This window comes from Leptonotus elevatus, chromosome 20 (assembly GCF_054856555.1).
Source record: "Leptonotus elevatus isolate MCC_2025b chromosome 20, RoL_Lele_1.0, whole genome shotgun sequence".
In the NCBI taxonomy this organism is placed as follows: domain Eukaryota; kingdom Metazoa; phylum Chordata; class Actinopteri; order Syngnathiformes; family Syngnathidae; genus Leptonotus; species Leptonotus elevatus.
The window spans coordinates 4,444,379-4,463,898 of record NC_141258.1 but is presented as its reverse complement, the minus strand read 5'-3'; the positions used below and the strand labels follow the sequence as shown (position 1 = coordinate 4,463,898).

The following is a 19,520-nucleotide window of genomic DNA, read 5'->3' as shown; positions in this document are numbered from 1 at the left end:
TAATTTCATTGGTGTTTAGTTTAGAAAACGCTGTGATATGACAGCGACAGACTTGATACCAGGGCTTCTGCAGGTATCGTCATAATTAATTAAATGGCAGCTCGGCAGGTCGCGCCACCAACAGTTACACATTTTATGCAAATGTGCATGCAGGTGCATGATTGTGCAACAACGCGGAGATAGCAGGCAGTGCCAAAAAGTGTGTAGCTGTGCGCAGTTCTTAATTATCCTGCTGCTGTTTATTTAAGGATCCAAAAAGGGACCATAAAGAAGGGCTGGATTAATGCTAGGCTGAATGCAAGGGTTTTCTATAGCTTTTTTTTTATTAGGCTCCCGTGTCCTCCTGTTGTCTCCACGTTGTCTTATATTGTGAAGGCTTTTTAAAGAGTCGTAAAACCTGGCCACAAACAAAAAGGCAGCAGCAAGTTAGCTAAGTGGTTACACCTTGCAACGTCTTCCCTTTTGTCTGCTGCTTGCCGCTGGTCAGGCTTTAAAAAAAAAAAAAATCCCCCAGTGGATACAACAGAAATAATGTGGACTGACGCCATCATAAAACCTTGATTATGTGTAGAGCCATTAGAAGTCACATTTCACAATGTGAATAATGTGGATTTTACCGCACACAACAGAGTTTCAAAACATTTTGTAAGTTGTAAAGAACTGAGAAAAGCAATGTGTTGAAATTGCGGCATCCGGGGGTCATATTTACTGAATTCAAAAGCTTTTTTCAATCAAAAACATCTTCACAGGTCAAGTTATATAATAACATAAGACCCCTTAGTTCACATCAAAACAGCAGCTCCAGCAGGCTTTTCTGACATCCTACAAAGAAATACGAGCAGAAACTCTCCAAAAACGAAGTTCAATGGATGCAGGTGTTGTGGAACAACTATCAAAGAAGGAACCTGATGTAACTTGCAGTGTGAATGTATTTTTGATGGGAATGGCTTTTGCTCCTGATGTTGAAAATCCAGTTAATTCCTGTTTATAAAATTCTTCTCAAATGTAATCTTTCATGTAGAATATGTTGCACAAAAGCCAAAGAAAATTTTGCAGTATGTACGGAATTCTGAGAATTTTGCTTTTGTTTTTTACTGAGAGAAAAGAAATTCTGAAAAACTGAACCAAAAAAATCCAGAAACAGAAAAAAAACAAGACCCCCTCAAAAAAAAAAAAAAATAATAATAAAGGGAGATTTGTTTTTTCCAATTGAATGCAATACACTTCCATAGTGATACTCGCTGAACTAATCTGAACTGTATCCCAATATTTGCCGCGTAATTTTTGGTCCAATTCCAAATTGAACGCCCTCACGGTTTGACTGGAGATTTCTGTATGTCAATGGCGGTGTAGTGGTTCACAGGGCGGACTCTATTCCCCCTGCGTGTCTGTTTCTCGATGCGATTGACTGGTGACCAATCCAGCGTGGAGACTGCCTTTCTCCCACATTCAGCTGGGATCGGCTCCAGTTCACCCGTGACCCTGAACAGGATAAGCGCTCGAAAATGGATGGGTGGATGACTCTCCTCTATTCCCCTGACAAATATACCACCATTTGGAGAGTGGACACACTTCTAACTAGGGCTGAACAATTTTGAGGGTTTTTTTCTTTGATATTGCGATTGCAATTTAAAATGTGATGCTGCGCCCCAGCTCCTAACCCTTAAGGTTTATGAAAGATCATTCGTCAAAAAGCGGACTACATCCTGAACTGGATGCCAGTGCAACCTGGTAATGTTAAATATTGGATGGTGTTCCACAGGGCTCTATTCGAGAACCCTTAAAATTTGATTCACTTTCACATCATAACATTTTGTGTCAAAGACAACTGTTTCTAACTTTCTTGCATCCAAAAATGGCACTTTGAGTGTCAAGGGCACCAAATCACGTTTCTGATGACAACCTAAACAGACAACAATTTTCATTAAACAGCTAATCATTTAATAGAGTACAAATAAAAGGGCAAAGCAGAAAGTTCTGTTTGCAAAAAAAGCAAATTATCTCCTGATTTTCACCGGGGCGCTCCTCCTGTGGGTGCTTCCCAGGGATTGCCGACAGATCATGTTGTTCATTTTGATAAGACCAGGGAAAAAGACGAATGGAGAGCAGGGCGGGGGAGCCATTAACGTAATCTTGTGTGGGATTAATTGTTGTCCGCGAGGGCCAGTGTGCCGCTCTATGCACAAAGCGTCCCCTTCTAATCTGAGTTTTAAAATGTAAAGTGTAATTAAAGACAGCGCCTGAGCATGGGGGAATACGCCAGTGAGAGAGAGAGAGGGTGTGCTTCCTCTCCCTGACAGGGGACATAAACCTTATGGAGTGCGCTGATACTCCACTCTCTTCCCACATTATGTATTTACCCCTGAGCGCTTTCACTGCGCCGTCTTACATCACTTGCAGCATGTTTTTATTTGGACCGCTGCTAAAAATTGATCCAAGATGAGCTGTGTGAAATCATCATTGAGGAATAATTGGATTTATAGTCCTCCAGGGCTCCCTCTACAGTTCACAAGTGTAATTGAATTCCAAGCCACTGCGTAAAAAAAAATTTGTTCAAAATGTACATACCTAAGTTACCAATTGTACCTAAATACAATTGTAAAATGCGAATATTTTGAATTTAAAAATTAAATACAATAAAACTATAATCTGGCAGTGATTCTTTCACGTACCACTAGAGGCCGCGCGTACAATCACTGAATTGCCAATCATTCGAATCATGACTCACTCGTGAAGTGGCATCCATTTTATCTAGTTGTGTGAGCATCAATGCTAGCACTAATACATTTTGTCTAAGTATAATTTTTTTTATTACCTATGTTAATAGTTTAAACTGTGTAAAACATCTTATTATAATTTCAAACTCATCTACATCATTTTGTTTAAAATGGTAAAAATCGAACTATTGGCATTTCAGTTTAGCTAGCAATATTGCTAGCAATGCTACCCTAAAAAAAAGTGCTGGTTGTGACGCCCACTAAAACTATTTATAATGGTCAATATTAATAGTTTAAACCCTTTAGACCTGCATTTTTTCTGCTGGGCATTTCCCACATAAGAACATGGAAGATTGGGGTTATCTCATGTTTTTATTTGTTATAGTGGACGCCGGGATGGTATGGCTGTAATGTGTTGTAAATTTACCAAGCTTAAATGTAACATTTTTAACATGAACATCATGCAAATCAACTTGCGATTGTGATCCAATCATGAACCAGAAGTGTTGACATCATCCAAATTATGGGGTTTCATTGGTTTAGAGACGCAAATAAGTCATGTCCACTGCAAAAATCTATGGGTCCGAAGGGGTTAAATCATACAAACAATAACACCCAAAAACTGAAATATAGAGACGTCAAGATGTGCCAGATGAATTTTCAGCTACCAGCTGAGAATAGGTTCCCCAACAAATAACAATAGAATAGCTAACTGCAATTATTTAGCATGTGTTCACCGTACAATAAAGGAGACGTCCAGGCTCGTCCACGAATATTACAGATTGCCAAGGATGACAAGGACACAATTGTCATTGCTGCAAGGCAGTGCATCGTCACAATGATTTAGCAGCTGTTCTTTTGAAGGTCATATTAGACGGCGCTGCTTCAAGTCAACCCCAGCATGTCACATTCCGCATACATTTACGACAATCACTTTGTGTCTCCTTTGTAGGCCTGCGGCACCCACACCTGCGCCGGCGACGCGGCACCGGGAGCGTCCGCGGTCTTGCCGCACATTCTCGGCAGATCGCAGTCCAAAGGCAAACGCTTCAGGTGAAAATCGTCTGCCGTCATTCCACGCTCGCTTGCACGCGGAGAATGCAATCAACCTGCAATATGGCGCTGACCTTTAGACACTAAATAGATGATGTAAACAATTGTGACGGCTATATGGCGGGTTGTGCTCAATCGGTACATGTGAAATGGATCCAGCTTTGTCTTTGTCAAATTTCTGCATTTTTAAAACTTTTTAGGATGCCTTGTGTCACCAACCAATATTTGTTTTTTAAACATCCCTGATTCACAGATGAGGGTCTAAACATTCATGAAAACTCCTAAAACGTTGGCCTGGCAAACAAAAACAAAAAAAATAATTAAAAATCCATTTGTAAGACTGTAAGATATTTATTGTGCCTTCCTTGTGCCCTTAATAGCTGCTCGCAGCTCTAGTTAGGGCCCGAGCAGCAACCGCTGCGAGGTGCCTATTGTTTTTGTAGGAATAATAATAATAATAATAATTATTATTATTATTATTATTATTATTATTATTATTATTATTATTATTATTATTATTATTATCCATAACGAGTCACATTTTTGATGAACTAAACATGAATGAAAACTCACCAAACTTTGCACACACATCATCAGGCCTGGTGAAAAGTTCAATACTGTATTTTAAAATTGTCGCACACAAGTACAAAAAAAAAAAGGGTTTGTAATGCCCCCTACATAGTCATGCAAGTAGCCCTGGTTGCAGAGTGCAGTTCGAGGCGTGCCTCCACGTCGGGTGGACTTAAACGTTTGACTCCGCCCACGCGGCGTTTTAAAAATGGTTTAAAAATTGTATTTCCAACAAAATCCGCAGATTTAATTATGTGCCGTCTTGGGACGTAAAATTATTATTTTTTTAAACATATTACGGAGCATTGAAAATTATAAACACTCAGCCCTCAGTCAGCCAGGGCGGAGCTCACAAAACGGTTTGAGGAAGAGGTGGAAGTGCAGTACTACATGCCCCCCCCCCCCCCCCATGTACCCTATGACAATTGGGAGGCCTTAATAGCCATACTCTAAAATGTACAGGAAGTGAGCTCACATAGCGTTAAATACATTATCCATATTTTGTTATGCTTTGCTTCATACGACAAAATATTGAACAAAATGTGTCATGTTGTCTACAAGAGATGTCGGAGGTGGTTCTGCTTTGTAAACATCGCTAGCGGGAGTGTGACGCGGGTGGCGCGTAGAACAAAAACCTCGTCTGGGAAGTCAACAAAAAAAAGCGTCTAATGTGTTTTTATTTATTTTATTTATTTTCACACTTAATTGGAATTCAGGTCAGGCTACCAGCACACAACTAGCTCGCTGCGACTCGTCCCGCGGGCGGCGCTTGCACTCACTGCTGGCAAATCACCAGAAATGAGTGACGGTAAATGTCTGCTTTCCACTTGATGTATCGCTGTTGTCCTAATTATGGGCAGCGCCGGAAAGACGGCCGTAAATCTGCCACGTAATGGGATGCAAATAAGACAAGGCGGTGCATAAAGCGCCACGCGTTTATTTAAAGTCGGCGTGATGAGTGCAGCTTTGGGCGTGATAAAGCAAGGACATGCAGGATGTGTTGGTGATTGGAGGCCGCTGCCTGACAGGTAACAAATTCGACGGGTGAGGCGAGGGGGGGCCACGCGGTGTCACGCAGGTGTTTCATCCCGGGCGGCGGACAGTCAATCATTTGTTTCTGCTTGTCGGTGTCGGATGAGGCGGAGCTGAATTAGACTCTGATGGATGATTTGGAGACGTTTTGGGCTATTGACCCGAGAAACCGCAGCACACTGTGAGCCATCCGAGATAAAAAGTCTCATAAAAAGCTGTCAGTATGACCCAAAGAGTACCTGTTCCATACAAAGTGTATTTTCTGAGTGAAAACAACCGCGTACTAGTTGTTGGGATACATAGAAGTAGAACTAACTTACTTATTTACTACACCCCCACCCGCGGCATTTGGCGACCCGTCAGGCTTCCCGTTTTGTCTGCCTCTGATGGTCATTGTGTTTTATGTCTCTTGGACAGGTTGTAGCTGTTAAGTAAGTTTTGTTGTTCTGTACTCATGACATGTGCAATGAAAAAAAATTCCTCTCAGATAGTTTGCTGACATGACCACTTTAGAGCGCCTCGTTGTCGGCCATGAGTGCAGTGCGCAAGTCTTAGTGAGAGAGCGGGAGAGTGATCTAAAAAATAAATAAAATCCAGCGTGACAGCCAGCATGTGGACAGGGGCTTTAGACTGGCGTGACTGTTAAAAAAACAAAAAAACAAAAGCACTTCGTTGTCTGCCATGAGTGCGTACACATCATGGAGAGAAAGTGTAAAAGTAATGTAATTTTTTTTTTCTTGCATTTAGCCTTTTAATTTATAGGACAGCTGAATAATTGACAGGAAATGGGGGAGAGAGAGGGAATGACCTGCAGGAAAGGACCGCACAGTCCGCGAATCGAACCGGGGTCGCCTGCTCTGAGGACGAGCCTCTACACATGGTGCGGGTGCTCAACACGCTGAGCTAGCTATTGCCAATGTAAAAAAGTCAAGTGTGACAGCCAGCATGTGAACAGAGGCTTCAGACTAGCATGGCCATTTTAGAGTGCCCCTGTTGTCCGCCATGAGTGTGTGCACGTCATGGAGAGAAAGCGAAAAAGTAATACACATGGTACGGGTGCTCAACACACTGAGCTAGCCATCGCCCATGTAATCTTTTAAGTCAAGTGTGACAGCCAGCATTTAGACATGGGCTTCCGAATGGCATGGCCATTTTAGAGTGCCTGGTTGTCCGCCATGAGTGCGCGCACGTCATGGAGAGAGAGCGGAAAATAAATCTACATTTTTTTTAACATCAAGTGTGGCGGCCAGCATGTGAACAGGAGTATCAGACTGGCATGGCTATTTTAGAGTGCCTTGTCGTCCGCCATGAGTGCGCGCACGTCATGGAGAGAGAGAGAGAGCGGAAAAGAAACGTAATTTCTTTTCAAGTCAAGTATGACAGCCAGCATGTGGACAGGCGCTTCAGACTGACGTGGCCGTTCATGAGCGCCTCGTTGTCACGGTGTTCGAAAGCCCATTCCAAAAACATGCATGTTCTCTTATGATGCAAATGCGCAGTGTTGTGTTCATCCATGTTTATATTCCAAGGACCTTTAAGACGTATTAGTTCCGCTCAGTCTGCCTCCGCTCTTGTTGTGGCGCAATATTTATCCATAATAGTCCTAAATTGTAATATACCAGAAACAATGTTGCACTATTATTCCAAATAAAACCCTCCAACCAATAGACGCCTCCCCAATCCACAATATAAGAAATGCCCCCAGACACTGTTTGTGGATACACACATTAATTTTCCAGCAGAATTGCTCCTCTGTATGAAATGGAAAGAAAGAAAGAAAGGCGGTGCAATCTGGAGCGTAGTTAGAGAGGTAATAAGTAAAAGAAAGACACAAAACAACTCTTCTTTACGGGAGTGGGTGTACAAGAGCGACAATTCGGCTCATCTCTTTTGTTCCTCGGGCTTGTAACACATCCCGGCAGAGAAAGCGTCCAGATCAATGGCCGCCTCGATCAATCGTCTCAAAAGCGCGATACGCCGTGAATAAGAACCGCCCGCTCGCTCGTTCGCGTGCCTGCCATTCCTCCCGAGTCGCTTTGCCCGCAAAGTTTGACGCACTTTTGGAATCGATGCGTAATCATGGCAGCGCCGACAGTCGATGGTTCGCCGCCTGGACATTTTAATGTCAGAATTGAATTATGAGGGCTAATCGATGAAGTTAAATTTAGTCTCGGGGCGAGTACAAATGTATTTATTGGGAACATCGCACTTGGCTGTGATTTATTCAATATAACGCATAAAACAAGTGATCAAATAACGCAGGATTAATTCCACTGTGGCAAGCGGTTACATCAGGACGCTTGTTTTTGGGATTGTGCCACTTTTGGAAGCACCCTTTTTTATTTATTTTCTCATCTCCAGACTTCCTGGGGTGTCGGCAACAATAGCAAGAGTGATTCAACACAATACGCAATCAAAGATGGCTGAACAACTGGAGCTGAGATCGATTTTATGTTATTTATTTGTTGCTTTAAAACTGCGGGAAAGTGCGCAAGCTCGAAGGTTTTGCACACGGGCCGCTCTTCAACTTCAATGTCCTCACTGCCAAATATCAAGCTGAGAGAACGACGACTTTTGTTGTTTTGTTTTTCACCTCGGCTCGAAGAATGTCTTACATGCTGCTACTGCGCTTCAACACAAACAAAAGCGCTCACAGGAAAAAGACCAAAAGCTGCTCTTGATGAAGTTAGCCGGAAAAATGTTTTAGCTGGAATTTCAGTCCCATAAGACATTAACATCTTGTTTTTGATAAACCGTAAGTTTGCCGTCTGTTTAACGCCGTCATAGGAAAATATATTCTTGCAAGTTGGTTGTATAATAGGATAAAGTCGTATAGTACCACGAGAAACAACTGTGAAGAAGCTGACGTTAGCCACGGTTTGTCCTACCATACAACAAAATGTTACCGGTTTGATGTTTCGATTAAAATCAAAAAGAGGCGATACACTTCCTTTTCTGCGTCGCTTCGGAATTTTCAGCTGTCTGAGGTCGCTTCGGTTTGTTAGCCCAGTAGTTAGCAAAAAAATATATATATATTTTTTTTTTACAACGAAATGTAATCGGTTTGATGTTTTCTTTTATTATTATTATATTCTGCCGAGGCTTGGGCCGATTACTGGTTTGACCGTTTTAAAATGTCAAGGTTCCAATCAGTAACAGTAAAGCCCGTATCCCACTGAGCAGCGAACGTTTGCGAGTGTAGCGGATATTGATATTTTCGTCAACTTAACTTAATTTTTTATTTATTTTTTTGCTTGCGACAAGAAAAAACATGAAAACTTTTGTGACTTTGAATGAACCCTGATGAAAAATCAATTTCCGCTACCTGTGAGTTAAACATTTTAATACTGTGTTGTTTTTGCTGGTGCTCATCATACCGTCAGAATCTAATATTCACCCCATCCCGAATTCCGCCAAAAATTTTAATAATAATTTTGGGCTCCTGACGGCAACAAGGTCAGCGCAAGGCTGTGGTGGGTTGACACCTCGGCTTGGTTGTTTTAAAAATCGAATTATTGCTGTAAAATGGATTCCATGTGGCAGAATTTTTTAAATCCTTGATTGATTTGATAAACTCCGTTGAGAAGAATGCTTCACAATCATTGTAATTTCGCATTAGAAAGATTTTTTTTTCCCCCTTTCCTCCTCATGACCTTCTTCTTTGACTTTTCCTGCGGTGCCATTGGCAGCATGCCCGCCATGTTGATTTATGACCACCTGCACACCTGCAAAGCCGCGCCACTTCGCTCACCCTTCTTCCTTTCTTTGTCTGAGCCCTCGCACATGACTGCATGATTATGCAAATCAAAAGGTGGAGCTGATAAATGACATCTGTTTCACATGATTATCACATCCCTGCCACCTTTTTTTTTACGAACATCATAAATTCCGGCCGCCTCCATTTGGGCGCTTAAACGAAAGGTCAGCCCAAACAAGGAATAGATAAAGATTTTACAAGGGATTAGTGAATCCGTGCGGCCGTGTGCCTTATTACGTTAAATCCCTGATATTCATCCACGCCGCCGCTGCCGCCGCTTTACCTTCTGCGCTTCCAGGAGCAATTCCCTCTCGTTCAGTCCGGCGCTGAGACGCAAGGAGACCAATCATTTCCGGATGCCGCCCGTTTCCGGAGGGAAGATGAAGCTTCCGTCCAATCTGGTGGATGCGTCGCGAGCGTCCGGTCACATCTACAAGCACCTGCAGGAGGAGGAGCCAACTGACGTGGAGTCATTAAGGAGGTAAAGTTTTACTCTTACGTTCTTGTGCAGTATTTCCCAATACTGAGGTTAGGGATGGGTGAGTACCAGGATTATTATAATTTTTTTATTTTAATTTTAGTTTGGTTTTATTTATTTTTTGTTAGTTTTAATTCGTTTTTACGGTGGTTCTGTTCTGTTTTTATTAGTTTTATTTATTTATTTAAAAAATGTAGAGATTTAGTTTTAGTTTAGTTTTAGTTTTAGTTTGTTTCTACGACGGCGTATTAGGGCCACGTATAAATAAATATTTTTTTGGGGGGGTGGGGGCAACATGAAGTTCAACTGGTCAGAACTGGTCAGCCATGAAGTTAACTGTATGCAGATTTATTTCCGTCATGTTAGTGAAGATGAATGGATGACTTTCAGTGTTAAAAGAAGATGAAATACACTTTTTGTCAGCGCCACTGAAATATACATGACCCCGGTCATGTTACATACGTGTTGAGAGGTGGAGTGCCTTTAAAGACCAGCTGAAACACGGGACTCCATCAAGTTCATGAGGCAGCTGACCACGATGCTGCTCTCTTAAATAAATCAAGACCGCCGAACCTTACCCGGATCCTCATAACACCTTAGCTGTTGCCTTTACAAATCTTCGAACGGCGAGTCAGTGTCAAACTCAATCGGTCCAGCAGAGCGATTCAGGAGACGCCACTGCGCAACAAAAATCTGTATTTTGTATTTGTTGACTTGAAACTAGTAACTTGCAACTTCCTGTTTAAGCATTTAGAAAAAGATCGATATATTACAATTATTTTTACAACAATTACAGGAAATTGATTAATTTCCCGGCACAGAGGTTGAGCACCAGTTGCCAACCGTCGGTTTAAACGCCTTGTGAGATTTGATCTCGTGAGCCCTCCCTCCATGTCTCGCTGTCACAAATCATCAGGACAACAGTGTTGATCCCAAATGCCGGTTCGCGTCCTGATAACTGGCCAAATGGGAGATTGGCATCTCTGCGTTGCCGGCACTCCGCCTCCTGTTTATTGTGTTTTATCTGCAATGCTTGTCGATCCGGCGCAGACTGACAGCGGTGCAGATGCTAATCAACAGATCATAGAGAATTCCAGCGTGCCCAGAAAGAAGGCTTTCATTTTGTGTAAAGTTTGTCTCTTACTACATGTCAACACTTCTGGTCGTGAAAATAATGAGAGATGTACTAACATTTAGGGTCCAATGCAATCTGTTACACATCTCCAAACAATTTTCCTAGAGAAAATAATTGAAATAGAAAAATGGATTAGTCGATCAAACTGTTATCATTTATTGACTATTCAGGCAATTTAGAACAGTAGAACAAGAAAATGGTTGTCTACCATATTTCTCTAAGGACGTCTGATCTGGTTTCATCACGCAAACTAAACAGGGTCAGGCCTGGTTCATTTGGATTTGTGTGAATATGTAAAAGCTTCTGTTGGTCCAGTTCCATGCAACCTGATGGACAATGAGTTTTTTCGAGGTTAGGTATCTAAAACCCTCAACAGAAAAACAAATTATCACAGAAGCCAAATCTGTGAAGTCCAGGCAATTAAATCACATTCTCATTTCCTTGGGAGATAAGAAGAATTTGTTTAGTTCAACACTTCCAATCTCATTAGCCTCCCATAATTGCCTTGCGGATCCACCCGATCGACTGAAGTTCAAGTGACCTCATTGCGGGCATCTGAAAATGAACAAAAAGATGCCAGCGGAGTCACATATTGGCCATCCGACATCGTCGAGATTCATTTTAGAAGCTTTCACGGTGGCGCAGATGTCAAGTCAGGACAGCGTCTTGTCCTACTTTGCAGTTAGCGCAAGTTCAAGTTCGGCAGCTGGAGGGAGGGGGGAGGCTGAAATCGCTTACATTTTCTATCTTGGACTGAGATAGCACTGAAGTTTTCCATCTGGATTTAGTCATCAAAGGTGGAGGAATTGAATGTTGCCGATCCTGATCAGGTATTGTCTGGCTGTGGCACAGGTTCTACAGATTTCGGGTGTCAATCCAAGAACTCTGATGGCGTAATGCATGCATCTCAATGACAAAATTCCAGCATACATGTACGCATTGGGGTTGGTATCAATCAAGGTGTTCAATCTAAACCTGAGCCTGCAAAGACCCTACTTTAGGATTCTTCAGTTTTGGCACTCAATAGTGCGCAGACCTCTACCAAGGCAAGACGCAGATCACATTATATAAAACAAAATATTCCTGGTAAAGAACCGTTAAAAACGGTTTTCATATGGATTCATTTTCCTCGTTGATTTCTGGCGAGAGTCAAGATAGACTCTGGCAGCTATGGACAATTCAATGAATCATGATTTTAGAAGGTGGAAGCAAGTCAGAGTACCAGGAGGGAAAGCACACAAGAGATGGTCCAAGAGAGATTCAAACCCAGGCAAGTATTTTGATTTTTGCAGTAGTTACATCAGTAAGAAAAGAGACGTAAAGGCAATCCGCCAAGTGTCATGAAAACCGGTGGTCATTTTCTCTTAAACGAACTGTCAAGTTTGGAGCAGGTAACAAGACTCAAAACAGGTTACGTTGCATTTCCTTTAAAAAAAAAAAAAAACGATACCCGATGTGAAGCCAGCATTCCCTCCGAAACAACCCCGGGAACACGGAATTACTGTGCATTCCGGCGTGTCACTCAGAAACAGCCTCATTTGCTGTCAGACTGTGCAACTTTATCAAAACCGCCCGTCATTAAAGCAAGCAACAGTGTCCCTCGCGATGCTCCTGCGAGCAAGCCGAGTCTGATTGAACATCACGGCAACTCCAAAGATAACACTGCCTCTGCTGCCAAACTCTTTATGTGACCTATTTCCAACATTTTTATTTTTTTAACAAAGCTCGAGCACGAGCAGTTCTCCATCCCAGAATCAGCGTATCCCCAATTGAGGTCAGGGCTTTTGTCTCCATTTGAAAGAGAATTAGTGTGAAATGTGCTCTCATCAGTCACTCAACAGACCCTGGCAGTCATGTTCTGCTGCGCTTCTGATGACATTTCTGTGAATATACGCCGGGGATTTAGCCTTACGTTACGCCTTCAAATTTCATGGGCCACATCCCCCTTCCCCCACCCCCACCCCCCCCAAAAAAGAAATACTTCATTTAAGCAATACCCCGGTTAGCAGATGTGTCCACTTGCAGAGGAACAAATGAGCTCCGGGGCGACTTAAAGGAAGTTGAACACATTTCGATCTCATTAGCCATCGACGCAGTTCTACCCGTCGATTGCTGGCTCTCTAGCAGGTTAAAGTGACCTATTTCTGGACTGAGCAGACATAAAACACCAAGCTTTAGAACAGCGCCCCCCACCCCCCTCCCCCCCCCCTTCTCCCTTCTTCGCAGTTGCCATGGATACACAGTCTCATCTCTGGATAGGACTAGTGGGAGGTGGATAGCGGGATGAGGGGAGGTAAAGTGAGGGGAGATTGTGACGATAGTGCAGGATAAAGACGGGGAATGTAAAAACAGGTTTGAGCGCGGCGCAGAAACTCGGGAAATGCCCCTCCACGTTTTCCCATTTTGAGACAACCAATCCCCCCCCTGCTGAGCGTTGTCACTTTTATTATCCAGCATCAAAACATATTTGCCCGCCACAGATAAGGACAGAACTGAAGGCAACTTTGCAATGGGGTTTATTTTTAGATATGTTTTGATCTGCCGGATTTACCTCCAGCTTGCATTTCCCCTTCGAATACCGAGGGGAGTGGGGAAGTAATTCAATTATATAAACTTGGTTATGCTACAAACAGTCTCAGAAGGCTGGCAATAACGGCGGCTGTCTCCTAAGGCGGGGGTAAATCGAAATGTGAACCCAGGACCGGGGAACAGCAGTAACTCTGGTGCGCATGAACCTACTTCGCTCTTGATAAGTTCTTTGCTGCTTTTCACAGAGTGCGCTACACACATTTCACGATGATATTTCTTGCATTTGCAAGTCAAATCGCAACCAATCATGAGCTATCAAGACCGATTTTTAACATTTTAACGGATTTGGAAATGCGATAAACCCCACACACACCATCTCACCACCCACAATCACGGGTTTATTCCCCAGAATTCCATCAGATTAGTAAGAATGACCCGTGAGAGGCAATGTGGTGCCCCTGAGCATCAAGACTGCCGGAAAATACAAAGAAGAAGATTTGTTAGACAAATACTCAACACAACCATTTTGGAGTCTGGCAGTAGAGGTGGCAAATCCAGGTCCAGCAAGTAAAAACCCTGCCTCAGTTTGGCTTTACCCCCTTGTGCTAGCTAGCTAGCTCCCTAGCAGGTAACCGAACACCCGGGGAGCTAGCTAGCTAGCTAGAAGGGGCTAATGACCATAGGTGGCAAATCCAGGTCCAGAAAGTAAACCCTGCCACACTTTGGCTTTAGTCCCAGGTGCTAGCTAGCAAGCTCCCTAGCTAGCTCCCTAGCAGGAAACCGAGCACCTAGGGAGCTTGCTAGCTAGTACCTGCGGCTAAAGCCAAACTGTGGCAGGGTTTTTACTTTCTGGACCTGGGTTTGCCACCTCTATCTGGCAGCAGTTTCAGGACCGCAATAGCAGAATCTGCAGCTCGGCCGAAGTCCGTATTGCCAATAGAGATTTTTATCGGGAACAGTTGAGCAGAGTTTCTTTACGCCATGTTTTTTGTGGTTCAGTAAAACAAAATACAGTACAGTACCCCAAACAGGGTCGCAATTTTACCATCGCAGAGATTAGATTTGTGGTATTTGCGCACTTTGAAAAGATGGCAACTACGTTTTTGTGTTACGCTCCACTTCAGTAGCTTTCGGTAATCATAATTTAGCTAACTTTAATCGGAAAGGGAGGAAAAATGCCAGTTGCCGGTACGTTTACCTTGCATCAGGCCAAGGTCAAGCACCCTGCAGTTGTTCTATCAAGAGTGTTTTCTAAAGATGTTCAAGACATTTCCCCAGTTAAACATTCACGTAGCAACTCAGGCTATGAATAATCACAGCAATTAAGAGGGGAAATTGCTGAGATCATTTTGTTTTGTAGGAGAAAAGCAGGTTTATCACCACACCCTGGCACTTTTTATGAGAAATATCCAATGCGGCGTAAAGGTCATCGTAATGACTTGCTTTCTAATTCCCCATTTCATTCTCTCTTGCCTCAAGGTGTGATCCGAGCGGGGGAAAGGTCGGCACCCTCCTCAGCAGGACCTCTCACTTTGCCGGCAAAAAGGGATGGACCGAGGTGCCTTGCACTCGCCTGGATAAGGGAAGCAGCTTCCCTCCGCCCTCGCTGCGCACCCGTTCTGTTCCCATCATCCCTTCACTGCAGGCGTTCGACCTTGAGGGAAGGCGTTTGGATGCGACTGACCAGAACCCAGGGGGGTGTCTCGTCCCTGCCGGCAGCCCTTCCTCTCCTCCCTGTGAGAGCGCTGCGCCCATTAGTGTTTGCCCTCAGACGCCCTCTTGCTCCGCCGATGAAATGGCCGTAGAACTCCATCAGGCATTAAAGCAGAAAGACATTTCTAGTCCTGCGACGAAGTCTTTGGCTTCTCACATCAACCGCGGGGGCGCTACCGAGGCCGGGACCGGACAAAGCGGCCGGTATTCCGCCAGAGCGCAAACGGGCTCTGGAATCCGAGGTTTAAAGACGACGGGCCAAGGTTATACCGCCATCAAGAACCCAAACTGCACCTTGGCCATCTGCAGAGGAAACGGGAATTTGAGTTGATTGGATTAACTTTGCAAAGTTTCAAAGAAGTTGGTCCTTTGCTGTTTGGCAGGTGGGACCATCTGTGCGGCCACATGGACCAATATCGGAGGCCGTTTGACGAACAGATTGAACTGCGAAAGGACGAACGACAAAAAAAATGAAAAATACGCCGAATCACGACGGCAAATGACCCAAACAAGCACACATTGTGAATAAACTCATAACAAGACAACAAACTGTGAGTGGGAGCTAAACTGGGAGGGGAAAAAAACACCACTATTTAAAGGGAGCTTCTACCTAGAAACCAAAATAGTGTGTCTCTATGTTGTTTCTCTATTGTAAAGAAATGAAATTATACAGTATATGTCATCTAATATATGTCACATAGACGTATATATATTTGACATACAATTGTGACAAAATAAAGATTACCATAACAGTGTTAATTAAGAACTTTGGTCCTGGTTCATTTTAGGGTCATTATCCTTCCAGACATACAGTGTAACGACACTTTTAGATGGTTTGGGGAGGCTTGGAAACTTGAGCCAATGCCGCTGAATGGGAACGATAAAGCAATGGAAGGAATCCTTAGAAAACAATGCAAATTCTTTCGTGTTCAATTGTTGTGTTGCTTGCACTACTTCGCTGCCACCAGCAGAGGTGCTGGTGAGTCAACCTGCGCATGTTTGTATTCAAGAAGAACAATGTGCTACTCTTCTTGGCAGCATTATTACACTCACTATATATAAGACACATAGAATATGAAACAGGAAATGCACTGCTGTTCATTGGATTGTGATCATATATAGAATTGTTATAAAATTACAAACCGCCTACATTTGATGTCCTTCAAGGTAAAAGATAAAAACGCGAGCAGAACCACGTGGCAAAAACTCGCCCCCTGCTGTGCCGCTAATGAGACGTCGCCTCGTTTGGATTTCTTCGGATCCGTCTTCTCTGACGCCTCACTCTGAACCCGGAAACACTGTTTGAAGCGTGAATGAGTTATTTTCCGAGACACTGCCGAGTCGAGGAACTGCGGGAAAGAAAAAGCGTCTTGATCAACACAAAGGGGCAAGGTGTGGGCGATGGTCAAAAAGGTATGGCTTTGCTATTGTTTTGATGGTAATTGGTTTGTTTGTTTGCTCGTGTTAGCAAGTTTACATTAAAACATTTTCCATTAAGCTCTTCAGAGAAGTGAAATGCTAACAAAACAAACTACACGGTGGTAAATTCTGTCAAACTGCTTTTCACTATTTCCGTGTTTCTAATATTTTGTGAACGCCTTTTTTTTTTCATTAGCGGTGATATGGCACAATTGAGAGTTCGTTCGTTACCACAATTTGCAGGAACAGCTCGTTATTTAAATTCTTGTCGCATCGCCCGTCTGCTGGTCGAGAGGGAAGTCTGTTAGCTTGAAAGCTAGCCGGTGGCTAGCGTTTACACTATTCTACGTGGTGTCAAATTTAGAAGACATTTCTTTTCACTTTACAGGGACTTAAAGTCATTCTCCTTGAACCAGGAAGTAGCCTGCTAGCTAAGTTGGACAAACACCAGAATGCATCTGAAATGTATATTTTTTTACTTTTAGGAGGCAGGAGTGTCGAAGTCCATCCAAAGACAACATGATAGAACATTGTCATCGCCTCAAAAGAGTCAGGTTAGCTGGATTAGGGCCCGGTTGTCGACAAACCGGGTCGGCATCGACTCTCTTCATATCAGCGTCCGGCGCTGGACGTGAGAGGAATGCTAATGTGGCAGGGGACAGCAAGCCCCCCCCCCCCCCCCCCTCGCCAGATGGCCTGAAGATTAAGAGGACAGCAAGACTGTGCACTGCTGCAAGACTTGTGATGATGTCTGCAAACTCTTCTCACCAACTCGGGATTTCAGGAGACACTTAACATTTCCAGTGGCCTTGTAAGACTCCCAAAAACAAATGTAACGGTTGTAGCGACGCTGAACCACAAGTCCACTTTTTGAGACCGAGGGCATAAACGACGCATGCGGGAGTGCGGGGTCAACAAACTTTACTGTCAAAAGAGCTATCTTAGGGCAAATGAATAAGCACAAATCTGTCTGGAGAAGCAAAGCATATGAACATCTTGATGAACGAAACAGTTTGTTAGTGTTAGTCCAATGTACTGAGGACCCAAGAGCTAATTATAACAGAAAAAGATGAAGCATCCAATACTTTGACTTTCATTTTGTTCTACATTTCTTCTTCCATTTTTGGATTAAAAAAAAATCATACTTCATTTTTCATACATTTTTAGACTTTTCTGCCTTTCTGTCATCTTTTTGGTAATTTTATGGACATATTATGGTAATGTTCTGCCTCTTCCTGTTTTGGACATTATTTAATGCCTATTTTTTGACATTGTTCTGCGGGGGGTTTTTTGCTATCAAATTTCAGAGATTTTTGCCAATTTTGTGGACATTTTATGTTAATTTTTTGAATTTATTATTTTTGTTTTTTGGACCTTTCATGGTCACTTTTTTGTATTTTTTAAAACTTTTTCATCTACCTTAAACCTTTTGACATTTTAAAAATATTTAATAATTTTTATGTTACCATTAATTCATTTAAATAATATTTTAACCCAAAAAAATATATAGGAGTATTAAAAAATTTTCATCTTAATTAATCGCATGACTTCAATAGTTAACTCACGATCATTATCGTAATCGTTAAATTAAAAAGTTTCGGGGCGGTTATTAATTGCGCCTTAGAAATAATTTGTGCCGTTATAAGAACTCTAAATTAACTTTTAAAAAAATGCACAAATTTTGACACCCCTAAAAAAAATATATACATTTTTTACTATATATATTTTTTTAAGGATCCACAGGGAGCCATACACAGGAGCGGGACTAAAGAGCCACAAGTGGCTCCAGTTCCGCAGGTTGCAGACCCTTGGATGGATATCCTGAGCTAGCCACATGCCAACTTTTATAGACCAAAGCTTAGAGGGAAAAAAAAGAGCTGATTGAAACAATAAATGGTTGTTTTCACACGGTCCTGCTTTTCAAACAGGGACGAATGAACTGCTGACTGAGAGTGACTGACACTGACAAGGCTCTCCCGCAAGACACGTTGACCCCGTGACTGCTATGATTGCCGGGCATTGCTGGGTCAAGACCCCCCACCGTCCTCCGGGGACGCCAAGCGAGACAGATTTCATCACGACCTCACGCACACTCTTTTGGTCTCTGCTATAATCTGACGTTCCCTATGCGCGAGCTGTCACACTTTCATCGTCGTCAGAGTTCAAAACAGGGCAAGTCTGTTAAGACGGAGAGAAAAAAAATTGGGTGGAAGTTTCGTGTCTGATTCCGCTGACTTAAGTGTGTTTACTGGTTTGGGAGAACTACCACAGATGTTCGTTTTGCTCCAGAAGGAAGTATGCAAAGTCAACAATTTTTAAGGGATGTCACTTGAGGCAGCAGAAGGTTTAACGATAAATAATGGAGCTCTTTTGCTCACGGCTTTCCGCTTGTGGCTTTCCTGTCTCACGAAGCAAAAATGGTGTTAATTAGGCGAGTGAGTGAGTTATTAAATGGCTCTAGAGGAGAAGGTAGAGTACAATATGTCAACATTAGCCTCCTGAGGTGTACCACAGGGATCCCTTTTTGGTCCCATGCTGTTTTCCTTTTCACTTAACTGACAGAAACAAGACTGCAAACGCGTTCTTGTCAATGAAATCAAATGTCCCTTTGAGAGGAAAATCTTGTAAAAATCAACATTTGAACCCGATCTAAAACTGTCAATGGCTCGAAACATTTATATCATTTTATATACAAGCAGTAACATTATATAAATGTTTTTTTTTTAACTGCTTTTCTTAGCAGAATCAGCTCAACCCAAGCTGTTTATGCATATAGGCCTATGTATAATGAATACCGTACATTTTAATGCTATTCAGTACCTTGGGCAACCTATTATTAAGTTATTTCATTTCAATTTGAGAGCTTATGGATATGCATAAATTTGAATATCTGCATGTATTCTTTTGTTCTGCTTGAGAACATCCCAATTAGCATTTCAAAGCATGACAATATTTCACAAGGCATCGATTTGTGTTTGATTGGATTTGATTATTTAAATCAAGGTCAAAGTTTTCTTTTGCTGGGAATTTCTCCACTCGTGATGTTATTTCAAAAATGTAATCATTCCGTTATTGTAGGAGGGAGGCATCTTTTTTTGGGGGGGAAGGGCGGGGTAT

At 42.6% G+C, this 19,520-nt stretch overlaps 1 protein-coding gene across 5 annotated transcripts in view; it reads left to right on the top strand.

Moving 5' to 3' along the window:
* nrg3b (neuregulin 3b) overlaps positions 1-15,744 on the top strand; it is a 251,507-nt gene extending 235,763 nt beyond the window's left edge. For all 5 annotated transcript variants that reach the window (XM_086064515.1, XM_086064514.1, XM_086064513.1 and 2 more), the window contains 3 exons: positions 3,670-3,770; positions 9,428-9,610; positions 14,751-15,744. In XM_086064515.1, the coding sequence (XP_085920641.1) occupies positions 3,670-3,770; positions 9,428-9,610; positions 14,751-15,315 (849 nt within the window). In that variant the 3' untranslated portion in view covers positions 15,316-15,744. The remainder of the gene's footprint in view (positions 1-3,669; positions 3,771-9,427; positions 9,611-14,750) is intronic.
* The last annotated feature ends 3,776 nt before the right edge of the window (positions 15,745-19,520 follow it).